Source organism: Grammomys surdaster, unplaced genomic scaffold (assembly GCF_004785775.1).
Source record: "Grammomys surdaster isolate TR1022 unplaced genomic scaffold, NIH_TR_1.0 130, whole genome shotgun sequence".
Lineage (NCBI taxonomy): Eukaryota > Metazoa > Chordata > Mammalia > Rodentia > Muridae > Grammomys > Grammomys surdaster.
In genome coordinates, this window is record NW_021604588.1 from 353,520 (window position 1) to 367,002 (window position 13,483).

Here is a 13,483-nt window from a genome sequence, read left to right on the forward strand (position 1 = left end):
GAGAGAGAGAGAGAGAGAGAGAGAGAGAGAGAGAGAGAGAGAGAGAGGGCTATACATGAGAAAAATTTGCCTACTGAACCTACGTATAATCTGTTAGTTCTAACTGGCATTCTCATTTGGAGCCTTCCTAAATGTACAGAATTCAGAAGAGACCCTTAAGTTTCATATGTAGCCCTATGCCTACCTCTTCCCCTGAATGAACCTCTTCATTCTAAAAATAAATAATAATATAACAAGCATAATTCTGCATCTGAACTGTATCTCTCCCATCATACAACTTGAACAGAAATACTGTTTCAATAAAAGAAGTTGCTGCATGGACCAGTAACTGTACTGCTCCCCAGAACAGAGTGCCAGGGAAGAGGGGGAGGCCTGTCATAGAAGCAGCTCCAAGTTCTGCTCCAGAAGAAGAATTTCAAAAGCAGTGAAGGCCAAGAACTCATAGACCTCCCCACCAGCAGTATTAAGGACACCAGGTTCCTAGGCTCCTGTTTCACCAAAGCTGGGAAGCTCAAAACCCCTCTTGCCTCCTCCCTCAGTGTCAGATTCCCATCTACAAAATTATAAGCTCCCTGCCTCCTCCCTCTACCCAGCCTTTCTTTCTCCCACTTCTGGCTCTGGCCCACCCACAGCTAAAAGGGTGAGTAAAAGACAAGTCAGTAAGATATCATGAGGCTCCCTGACATGATTTGCTATATAAATACCCAGGGCTATCACGCTATTACTGCAGTGATTTGAATCGGGCTGGGGGCCCCTGGGGCTGCATAAGCAACACCTTCCCCCACATTTTCAGCACCAGAAAGACAGGGCTCCCAGAGGAAAATTGTGCTTTCCTCGATCTTTAGCTGCTAGGGAAACTCATGTTAGGGCAGCCTTCTTACAGAAACCCTCTAAAAATACCTATGGATGTATATTTAGCTCCAGATATCATCCTCCTACAAACAGGCTTTGGGCTAAACCACTCTGTGTATGCCTCTGGCTGGAAGCTGGGGCTGCAGGATGGCTGGTCCCACTCCTCTGCTGCATTCCCCTGCCCACGATTTCCTTTGTCTTCCCTCTCTCTTCTAGGTTATATACTCATTCCTTGCAAGCTGGAGCCGAAGACACAGAAAGCATCTACTTCTCTTTGCCATGTCTTTCCTCAGAGGTGATCCCAGGGTAAAAAGAATTTTTAAAAGACTTGTGCAGCGTCCAGAACAGAGTTATAAGTAGAATTCCACTCCCAGCTTCAAGTCTTTGGGGATCCCTGCTCCTCTCATATTCTAGTATAAACAGTCCTACATGGACTAGGCTGGCTCCTATTGACCTCTACAAAATTGTCTCTCACTACTGGGATCTTAGGAATGCTCTCTGTCTCTCTCCTCATGTTCCCCAAACATTTGTACATCCACCCCTTTGTGCAGCTCAATGTTATTCAAGTGTTATTTTCTTAAATAAGCTTTACCAAGAGCCATGTATGATGCCCTTCTTCTGAGTGCTGGTGACATGTAGACTCATTATCCTGGTGAGGGACATGTGACCCATCCTACCCACACCTAGCAAGGTGTCAAAGACTGTGGGTGCTCAGTAATGTCTTTTCGATAGCTCTTAAGTAGCTGTCTGAGCCTGGTGGCAAGAACTTTAGCAGAGGCAAAAGGTTTAGCTGCAGCCATGAATACTGCAGTGCTTGTACTATAGATCCACTCAAATTGACCATAGCCCCACTATACCATTGACCATCACAATACCAACGTGTGTGCTGAGCTAACTGACATTTTTAATGGGATGATAGACTAACCACACAAGAGAAGCTTTGAACTCTAGAGTAGCTCTGTAATGTCAACAGGACTGAAATATATCTGAAAATAAAGATTTCTTAAGTGTAAGAGAAACAGCATACAGTTCACCAACGGGCCTGAACCAAATGGTGTGCAGAAGAAACAAAGAGAGAAGCTTCGATTCCTTCAGTGGCTGAAGAGCATCTCTAAGATGCTAACAGCATCTCTAAGCTCAGAAGATACCATGGCCCAGAAAAGAAATCCAGACACTAAAGGCAGACATGCTAGGTTCAAACTCTGTTTATCATACAGAACTACCTCCCTTACCTGAAGGAGATCTGGTCCAGGGCCTCCAGGAGGCATGAAAAACCACTAATACACAACTCTATACATCCTGACTTTCTTTACATTCCCCACTTCCATACCTACTTGCCTTTGATAACATTTACTTTATAATTTAGACACAGTAAGAGATTAACAGAACTAACAATTATAATACAAGTTACAAAAACACACTGTAGAAAAAAATGCCAACATTATTACATTCACGAGTGGGGCCATTATGAAATAAAGTAAGGAATACTGGAGCACAACATTTCCAATGCCTTCAAAGGAGGACCTGATATCAGAGGGGCAGGTATATACACATAGCATGGACATACTGGGCAAAGAGATGGTTCATGTCTCAGGCAGGAGAGAGAGGAATAGCCATAGATCTTACCATGATATTCAGAAGAGGATGCCATTCAATACTTAGGAAATATCCACTTAATATTTTCAGGCTGTGGTTGACCACAGGTAATTGAAGTTGTAGGATGCTAAAACTATGGATAAAGGAGAGTACTGTAGCATTCACTTGGATATAAGCACATTATTAAAACTTTCTGTGCCTTAGATTATTCATCCCTGAAATGGGCCTGGGGAATAATTAAACCTAATAATTTTTATCTAAGGTACTAGTTTTATGAATTAGAAATATTGTCTGTGGAATGTAGGCTTTGGTCCATGGTTTGTCAAATGCCAGTGTTATAGGACAAATGAGGGCTGGTTTCTCCCTGCACTCCACCCAGCTTTCTCTAGAAGTCGGGTACCACTTGTACCACTCATGAAACACTTTCCTCGGAGATATAACAGAGAGGCCAGTATTTCTTATTAGCCTGGAGTACAAACCTTCAGCTTCCATTTCCCTAACAGAATAAGCTAGGCAGATGGAGTTGTAGATGCAGAGCCCAGTAAGACCAAAGGGAAGATGTGAGGATAGTCTCTTACTACTCCAGGTCCAGACCTCCTCACCGCTCTTCTTACATCCTCTAGAGGATGTAAGACTCTGGTAGTGGAACAAGTAAGGCATCAGAATTTATAGACAGTAACTATATACCAGTCTCTGGGCATACAGAGATGAAAAAGGTCATAAAGCCTAGATGTCTCCCGGTTCCCTGTTCTTACAATGGTTTAGAGATGCCTGAGTTTTTATCATCTTCTATCATTCTCTATACACTTAGGTTCAATAACTTCCTATTAAGATTAATATATAAAATAGCATTTTAAGTAATATTGAATATTCCAGGTGACCTGACAAGAGTTTAAACATAAAGCCTCCTGAATTATTACCAATTCAAGAGCGATCCCACATTGTAGCAGACAGAAGTTTTGTTTTGTTGATGTTGTTGTTTTGTTTTGTTTTGTTTTAAGCAGAGATGAGAATTAACTGATGTGGGTATTTCTCGGTCAACAAGATTTGTTTTGTTGAATAAGCAAATGGATGAATGAATGAGTGTCTAAACAAGCCAGTTCATGAAGAAGTCAGCTGGACTCTTGAATCTACTTGTCAGGCACCAAACAGCATTACGTTAAGAGCTGACTTTCTTTGCCATAGAGCAAGGTGCTGTGTTTCAGGCCCACAGACTGAAACCTCAGAAGGACATAGGCGAACTTGCATTCTTCAAACCACAGGTGCAGCCCCTACTTTGAGTTGGAAACACTTGGATGATGAGCTATACCCCTGCTGTGCTGTAGGGGTATAGCTCACTGTTTCTAGGGGACCAAAGGAATGTGGATTATGGAAATCTACGACTACAGAGCCTTGAGATAGCAAAGGTGACTGATGATATGAGAATGAAGAATGCTGTAGAATGGGCTTAGAGGCTGAAGGCGTGGGCTCAAGTTCCTGGAGCAGTGGTTCTCAACCTCGTTAATGCTGCACCACTTTAATACAGCTCCCCATGTTGTGGTGACCCCCCGACCATAGAATTATTTTGTTGCTACTTCATAACTGTAATTCTGTTACTGTTATGAATTGTGATGTAAACATATGTGTTTTCTAATGGTCTTAGCCAGCCCTGTGAGAGGGTCATTGACCCCTCACAAGGGACCACAACCCACAGGTTGAGAACCACTGTCCTAGATAGTGTCTGTTGTTTAGGTACATGCCCTCTATGAGCCTCGGACGTTGTTGTCTAGAAAATGAGGACAACAAGATCCCTAAAGGCCCCCTGCAAATGTTCCTGTTGTGATTTAAGCAGCACTGTGATAGAGTAAGACTTGCGCCTTTCTGAAGTGATTTGGTCATGTGGACCCTTCCCTACAGCATAGACTATATGCTATAACCAGAATAGGCTACTTAGGACAGGAGCAGACTCCTACTAAAAGGGTGAGCTTGGTTAGTTTCCTTCTCTTCTTCAGCATATGATGTCATTGGCTCTGCAAGGACACAGCAAGAAGTGCTTCATCAGATGCCAGTATCAGCTCTTAAGACTTTTCAGACACCAGAATTGGAAGATATAAATCTTTTCTGTTTTAAAAAAAAATTAAGAACCACCCAGTGTCTGATATTCTACAGTAGTAGAAAATGGACCCGGCCAGTCCTTTTTAACGGGTTTACAGGGATTATATGAAATAACTGACTTAATCCATGCATGTCTTCAACTTACATGTCCAAGAACCCTGTGGAAGGTAAGGGGTGACAGACCGAATGTGGGGACTTTAGTCCCCCCAGATACTTGTCTCTTAGCAGCAGGTTGATGATGGCAGGTCTCGTGCTGAGCCAGCTGTATGATTCCACAGCACCCACCCTCCTGCCCCCAACCCTCCCGCCCCCCACCCACCACCAGAACTGAGAGCTAAGATGTTATGCATCGTCAACCCTGAAGCATCACGTCAAGCTTCAGCACTGTCAATCCCTCTGTGCACAGGAGTAGAATGTGAGGTGACGCCTGAAGACAAGGTGGGAAGGAAGTGCTGTCAGCAGGAATAACTCTGGATGCAGGTGTCAAGAAGGAGGAAATAAAAGGAAGATTGTGTGGCCAGCAGAGGGGATGCATGTAGTGGGCTTTATAAATAGCAGTCCTGCATCAGAGAGCATGATCTAAGCCCAAGGATCTTCCACCAGAAAGCAGGCAATAGTGAGAAAACGGTATAACATCCTGGGTACTGGATAACCCGTCTCTGCAGTCTGTTCTGTCCACCTCACTAGTTGGTACTGCAACATATTAACTGAAGTTAAGATGCCATAATTGTAAAATGTCTGATAGTTTAATGCACCACTAAGAAAGAGAGAAGAGAACACCATCAACACTGTCATGCTAGCATTCTAAGACATGAGCTGACTCCAGAGATGGTATGCCTCCTAGCAGCAAAGCAAGGTGGTAGGTGAATATAAACAGTTCAATTACCCATTCCATTGTAGTGGATTCATTGTAGTGGATCAGCTCTCAATGACCAAAAGCACAGTGAACTGTTGCCTGGAAACCATCTACATGTGAACTGAGAAGAGCTCCTGCATGTTGGGCTGGAGGTAGGATGAGATCAGGACCAAAGTCTTGTTGGTTCATCTAGGAAGTACCCATAGACAGTTACCCAGAGAGCCACCAATGTCTGAGGAACCACCAAGAAGGCTGGGCAGACAGTAAAGACAAGATAATTGACTTGGCCAAGTGCTAGCACTCCCTGGAGATGCGGGTGAGGAATAGGAGTTTTCTTAGCTAGAGCAGCAAAAGTGTCTGGCTGGTTTCCATAAATCTGCTTCCTCAACCGTGTTGACAGCAGCCTTTATTAAAGCTTGTATTGATCTTTCCTTGTCTGGTCAGATGGTAAGGGTCTTCTACCTCCTCATACACATCAAAGTCTCCACTTCCCACACCAGAACCACCAGATTCCTCCTGCAAAGTACAGCTGTCTTATGGTACCTGGAGGAGACTGGTTCTGAGACACTGTGGATACCAAAGTTTACACGTGCTCACGTATGTTATCTAGCATGTCATGTTATTAGCATAAATTGTACACACATCCTCCCTCCTGGATGCTTGAATCATCTCCACACTGCCTACAAGACCATGCAGCAAAAACACTATGCAAATATTAGCTATTCTCTACTGCTTAGGGAATGGAGATAAGAATGAAAATCTTTTCAGGCTCACTACAGATCCATTTTCCCCAAATATTTCCTATCCACGCTTGACTGGATCTGCTCGGAAACCAAAGATACAGAGAACTGACTGCACTTCAACCTGTCAAACTGTCTAGTAAAGTGTGGCATCCAAAAGATGTATGTTAGAGCACTTTTAATAATTATTTATCATAGCAAAAACCAGAAAGCAATCTAAGTGTCGAATAGCAAGCAGAAACAAGCAACAAGCTGTGTGCATCCACTTAACAAAGTGCTCATCAGTCACCACAAAATCTTCGTAAAGTACAGAAGGATGTGTGATATGCTCATCACACATCAAAATTACAGACATCCAAAAGAAAGCTCCCTTTGCTTTAAAGGGATGGAAGGAGATACCATAAGAGCCAGAAATTGCTCTTTAAATCAGAAATTGCCTTTAATCAGTGAGCAGGAATTTTTCTCTTCAGTTTTTTTCTGTATTTTTAAAAATCAATATATGACAGTTTAAAATAAAAATGGGTGGCTTATACCAGAAACTTCAAATGCTTTCAGTGGATATAACACTGAGCAGGACCAATTACACACACACACACACACACACACACACACACACACACACACACACATCAACAAATCAACATGCTGCCACTAGAAATCATGTGGAAGTCCATGATGTGTGCTCACACTGACTGTAAAGGGCCAGGAAGCTACTTTTGCAGTAGTATTGGTGACTACAGATGAACAATTGAGAAAGAGGGACACAGAAGACTTCCGTAACAACCTCTACCCCCAAAAAAGTAACAGCCTAGACAGAAAGCCATCAATGAGAACTCTTTAAAAACTGTGAAGTGTAGCTCTCCACTTTGAAGAATTGAATCTTCTGGTGGGAGTACAGGTGGGGAAGGACCCTGTTTTCTTTAAGGGGCTGCCCTCTGGGAGTCTGACCATGCTCCAGCAAACATATGAGCAACACAAATTGGACTTGTTTTTTTTGTTTGTTTGTTTGTTTGGTTGGTTGGTTGGTTGGTTGGTTGGTTCGCTAGTTGGTTTCTTCTTCTCTTCCTTTTTTGGGTGGGAGTTGGGGAGGCCACAAGGGTAGGGAAGATGGGGAAGGACTGAGAAGTGGTGTGATCAGGGTGCATGCTGTGAAAATCACAAATAATCAATAAAAGTATTATGAGAAAAACAAAACAAATACTAATACCACCAACAACAACAATGATTCAAATGGAATAAAATAACATGACTCAAGTTCTCACTTAGGACTTTTCTAATAGAGTATATTTTACTGATTTTAGAGACATTTAAAACAACACTCCAGTTGCTACATTTTCTGTGAAAATATACTTCTGTGACACTGTATATATTAAGTCATATTTTAAAATGTAGCATTAGAACATTTTTTTTGAAAAATGGTCCTCAGAAAATTCTTCTTTAAGGTAGTAGATACTTTATAAACATGAACATTCAGCCCTGTTTATCCACTATCCATACTGAGGCTGGCTGCTTGTAAGTTATATTTAAATCCTCTATATCTTCAACTACTTCTCTTTCACTCAATCACAATTGGCCTAAAAGCTAAAACTGTGAGCACTTGTATCTGTATTACAAGACAGTGGGTAGATACATGGCTTCCAAGCTCGGCTTCTCAGTCTTGACCCTTACCCAACTTCCTACAAATTTCCTTTTTCCTCATGTTTCATCATAGTGGTGGCTACATAACCCCTCCCTTCAGTGTCCCATGTCTTTGCTTGTCCTCACCAGAGAGTCAGGCATCTAAGGAAGGAAATGTCCATACCAAACACTTAATCCTCACCTACACAAGTTTACTCTTCTTTCTGGCAAGACAATGGATTCAAAGACTCACAAGCCATAGAAACCCCAAACAATATTCTTATCACTCCCAGTGCCAAAGCCTATCACATCTGCTGCCAGCAGTGTTGGATCCACCCATCATCCTCACACGTCCACCCATCAACATCAGACCCAAAGGAATGATATTGCAAATATTCACCTAAATGAATTGCCATCCTATATGTGCCTATGACACCAGGTCAGTTCCAATATATACTAAGTTCTAAGGAATGACTTCTCAAGTATTTTCATGTAATTCAATTTTATGCCATTAATAAATCCACAAATCATTAATTCTGTTCTCAGTGTGTTAATCTTATTTTTTAGTTCAAAGAAACAAAATTGGAATCTTCTCCAACCTCACAAAGAAACTACACCCGAGCATCTTTTGACTGATCTCTTAGGATAACCCCTCCCCTAGATCAGCACAAGCTGCTTGCTTCAGTTAAAAGGCTCCTTCTTGGAAAACTAGGTGTTGAACAATCCACAACTCTGTCTAATGCAACATACACTCACCTCTTCCTAGGATGGGTTCTTTATGGTCCAGATCTATGGAGATTCTCAACCTTGATCTTTTTCTTTGGCTTCTACTATATTTTCTGATCTCTGTCCTCTGTGTGTTCCTTGTACCAGCTACCTCATGTCACCATGAGCCTACACACACACACACACACACACATACACACACAGTCACATACATAAAGAGAGCAAGAAGGAAGCAAGCAAGAAGCAAGACTCACCCACTGAGGACCACAATGAAGTCCATGACATTCCAGCCATTTCGGAGGTATGAACCCTTATGGAAGATGAACCCTAGAGCCACAATTTTGATCCCAGCTTCAAAGCAGAAGATTCCAATGAAATATGGTTCTGTCTTCTCCTGCAACGATGAAGAATGGAGCAACAATAAAATCATTATTCTTTAACAGACACAGGTAAAGGCATACCTTGACCATCTCCTGTACATCCATGAGGACCAACCTTGTATATGAGTTCAGCTTAGGTTACTTACTGAAGCACCAAGAGGACCTGAAGCTGCATGGAATACACAGAGTAGGGGAAAGGAGTGTAGAAATGGACAGATGTGTCCCACCTGGGGACTAGACATTTTTCTCCTGGAAGTCCCTGATGGCATAGCATTGTCCAGAAGTAGGTTATTTCTCTATTCTTGTGTATACCCTAGCTGAAAACTTCAGAGTTCTCATGCCTTGGTCATTTGTGTGGCCACTCGCCCATGTGTTTAGATTTAAAATAATTTGTGTCCTCTCTTCTGGAGAAATACATTAGACATGTGAATCATTCTTTTAGGAGTATAAGGATGTTGGCATTTAGCAAGTTCATAACTTCCAACACACTCAGCTTTCAGCATCCTCCCTCCCTGTTCTTTCTCACTCCAATAGTCCCTTAGGAAAGAGGAGTGAAGCAAATGGCCCACGCGCCTGCCCTTTCTTCTTGCCTGACTGTCATGTGATGTACACATCAGCATTTGCAAAGCCTTCTTCCTCCTGAGTCCCAGCAGGGTTTATTGCTAACTTGCCACTCAGGGAAGAATAAAGACTTCATGGAGCTGTATGATAAAAGAAGTTAGGGAAGGGAAGTTGAGTCAAGGGAACCCGAAAGAGAAAGGAAGAAGAAAGCAGGCACATACCAGTCTTCGAGACATTGGGGTCTTGTCATCCTCAGGAAGATGCTGCTCCAGGGCCAAGACGATGCAGTTGGCAATGATGGTGGCCAGGATCATGTACTCAAATGGCGTGAAACAGAAGAGTTAAGGATCAAGTTCATGTAAGAGGGGCTACAGCCTCTAAGATGGCCATGTACATTCATATACAAACTTCTTCCTGCTGACCCTTGCAGCATGAATGATTTACACTAGCAAGCAAGCAGGCAGGAGAGCATGTGACCCTTCACATAGGAGGCATTATCATTTAGGACTGATATGTGAAAACAAAAGCATTTTCTTTAAGAAAAGGAAGCAGGCAGGAAATATTAGAGTTAGGTATAATCCAGATACTCCAATCAGTGAGTGAAATAAAACATAAATCCAGGGCTTCAAATTGATGGGGAGAACAAAGCAAGAATCCAACTCTTCCCATGCTTCAGGTGCCTGGGCAGAAGAACCAGCTTCAGCCTCAATAAAGACAAAGCTGTGGCTGTCTGTTACCCTTTCAGAATTGCATCTAGAGTCACCCTTCTCTCTGAAACCTCTGATCAACTGAGGGAAAGAAGAATCTCTGGAAAGGAAACCACTTCCCTACCCAATGTGAGCCCCCTTCTGTTTTAATATCTGACACAGAACACACATCCTGAAACCAAAAGAAACATTTGGTCTCTTCCTATTCTCTCCTAAGATTCTGCATTTATAGGTAACAGAAAGGCATAGCATGGGTTGGAATCTCCCATGGCAGAATCCAGCCTCTGGGAACCAAACTGTGAATCCAATGAGTAAATATATAAGCTTTTCCTTGCTGTTTTTCTGAAGACCAGTGAGGCAATCTCTATGCCTTTTTTGAAGAAAAAACAAAAACAAACAAACAAGCAAAAAAACCATGATTCAAAGCAGGTTCCCTGACTCCTGCAGAAAGGCTTTGCTGCAAGCTCAGGAGAGGTGGGGCCATGGCTAGAAAAGAGAAATACCAGCTCCCTCTCAGGGCCCAGTCATCCTGCAGGTTGGGATTTCATTCTGTAATTACTGTTATGACAAACACAAGCCAGATGTGTCACTAGTCTTACAGTTCAACCTATTCTCTGGCAAATTCCACAACTCAGATTGGGGAGAAAGGTAGTCTATTTCACAGAGAGGGGAGGACAGAGACCATTCTCCTGTCACCCTCACAGAGCAGGGCTGCCAGTGTAGGACAGAGCCTAAACACCTCTTTCATACCCTGAGGCCTCCCTTCCCACTTCCACTGTAATCCTTTGTTAATGGTATCAAATGCGTATCCAGGGATCTCTGGGGAGGAGCAAGCAGTGACCACATATCCACAAAGACATTAGTAGCCCTCCAGTTGCTCAGGTCCTGGGCTAGCACAGGAAGCTGGGGAGAAGGTGACTTTTCTAGTCCACTGCATTTGGTAGTACCATCTTATCCCCACCACCATCATTTCCATGGATCCCTGAGTCACAGGCATTCTCCCACAGCTGGCAGTCCTCCCTTCCCACACATCTCCAGTTCACACACAGCATCCCCAACCCAGAAATTCTCTGCTTCCTCATGCTCAGCCACCTGATCTGGAAAACGGATGAGCCTCATTGGACTTCCAAATGGACTTCTGCCCCAGATTCTACTATGCTTCCTGAAGCCCTCACAGCTGAAGGGAATCCACTGCATGAAAGCTCATAGGTACTATTAGACGCCCTTTCTGCTTCAAACTCTGGAAGCTAAGGGCAACCTTTGAGATCTGAACATTCTGCAGGCACAGTAGCACGTATACCCACTGTCTTAGGACAAGTCCCCAACCAACACACCCTGGCCAGGCTATCAGAACACAGGATCAGAAGGAGTATGCCCCTGTCATGTAGCTGGCTCTAACCTAGAGCTTTTCATGTAGAGTGGTAAAAGCATCTCACAAGACTCTGGAGCAGGCTAGGCTATGCTGGGCTTGGTGCTGATGCCTGGAATTCCGAGATGAATCTGATGACAGAATAAGGCAAAAGTGGAGGCTGAGGAATTTCTGACCTTTCCTGGGAACGTGGTCCAGAAAGGAAACTGACAGCATGCCAAAGCCGCATTGATGAATGGCTGCAGATGCTGAGGGCATCTGGGGTGCTGCCTCTACAATGTAGGTCACAAAATACTAGTGCTACAGAAAGTTGCAATCAAATAAATGAGGGAAGCCCGGGTTAAGTAAAGTTAAGTAGGTTCCTTCCCAGCAGGACTGCTTGGAGCCTTTAATGCTACTGTACACAGTGTGTAACTGCACACACAATGGGGTGGGGAGTGGTACACAGCACACTCCAGACTTGCTTCACCAGGCAGACCTTTGTTCAGAGCATCTCTCTTGGGATTGGCACTCATGGGAACATGGTTATGAACCCTAATTAAAACAACAACAACCAAACAAATATCAGATTCTTATTGGCCATCACAAGTTGAGGAGGGGCTGGTATCTCTGAGTTGAGTGACACATTTATTGCCTCTTCCATGTAACACACACACATACATACACACACACACACATACACACACATACACACACATGCACACACACACACATGCACATGCATGCATGCACACACATGTATGCCAATGCTATTAATAAAGTTGTTCACAAAAGCACTGGGTTCACCTGGTTATTGCCCATGGTTAGAAATGCCCAGTGCCAAAGGACACCATCAATAGGACAAATCAGCAGCCTACAGATTAGGAAAGAATCTTCACCAATCCTGCATCTAACAGAGGGCTAATATACAAAATTTACAAAGAACTCAAGAAGTTACCCACCAAAAAACCAAATAACTGAATTTAAAAATTGGGTACAGGGCTAAAAGAATTCTCAATAGAGGACTCTCAAATGGCCAAGAAGCACTTAGAGAACTGTTTAAAAAAAAAGAAAAGAAAAGAAAAGCCCAGTGCAAGCTCAGACACACACTCGGCTTCTCCATGGACACAGGACCTACCTGGGAAGAACTGGGAAAGAGCCCTTTCTCATTCAAGCTATGTAAGCCTCTGCCTCTTGTGAATCCATTGGGTCTGTTGTTGTCTGAAGGGACCAATGAAACAGAAAGGCCTGGGAAACTGAGGGCAGAGACTTTGTCCCTGGTGACCAACTCTTTGCTTGGAAATAGTGGGTATCTAATGATTGATATTTCGTGAATAAGGGACTAATCAATACATTGATAGCACAGGGACACCAGAGCCTGGGTTATCGTTATAAAAAGACATCCTACATTCTCTCTACACAGTATCCCCATCTGAACTTTTGTACTGCGTACTGTGGGCATACATTATCTATCAAAAAAGAAAAAGAGGCAGCATGCACAGACATTCTCTTTAATGTTAAGAGAGAGGGAAGGGGGTAGGGCCCTGCTTTGCTAGAAGGATAATGAGTTTTCGCTGAGTAATAGGGTTATTTTCATTTTTCTCTTTACTCCTTTATCTATTGTCTGACTGTTATAATGAGCATGTATTAACTTATAATCATAAAATCAATTAAAGCTATATGTATTTGGAGAGAGAAAAAAAATCAAACCAATACCAAAATCCACCATCAACCTGAATATAAAGAAGACGAACACGGAAGCCTGTGGAAGATCCACGAAAGATCAAATGCTGGCGAACAAAGGCCTAGACCAAGTCAAAGAAGAGCATGACCATAAAAGAGCTTCAAGCCTACAAGGAAGCTTCCCCTCTATCTCACTCTTTGCTCGCTAGGGGCCTCACTTCATAAACTTTCCTGGCAACCTTCCCAAACACCCCTTCGCTGCTCACTCCCTCCGAGCCGAGCCGTTAATGAGGACTAGAGTGTCTGCAGCTCTCCCTTCCCCT

At 43.1% G+C, this 13,483-nt stretch overlaps 1 protein-coding gene across 4 annotated transcripts in view; it reads right to left on the reverse strand.

Annotated features, from left to right (window-relative positions):
- Positions 1–13,483, reverse strand: part of Cacna1e (calcium voltage-gated channel subunit alpha1 E) — a 320,444-nt gene that overhangs the window by 285,280 nt on the left and 21,681 nt on the right. For all 4 annotated transcript variants that reach the window (XM_028759777.1, XM_028759802.1, XM_028759794.1 and 1 more), the window contains exons 2-3: positions 9,644–9,749; positions 8,736–8,875 (exon numbers count right to left, since the gene is read on the reverse strand). In XM_028759777.1, the coding sequence (XP_028615610.1) occupies positions 8,736–8,875; positions 9,644–9,749 (246 nt within the window). The remainder of the gene's footprint in view (positions 1–8,735; positions 8,876–9,643; positions 9,750–13,483) is intronic.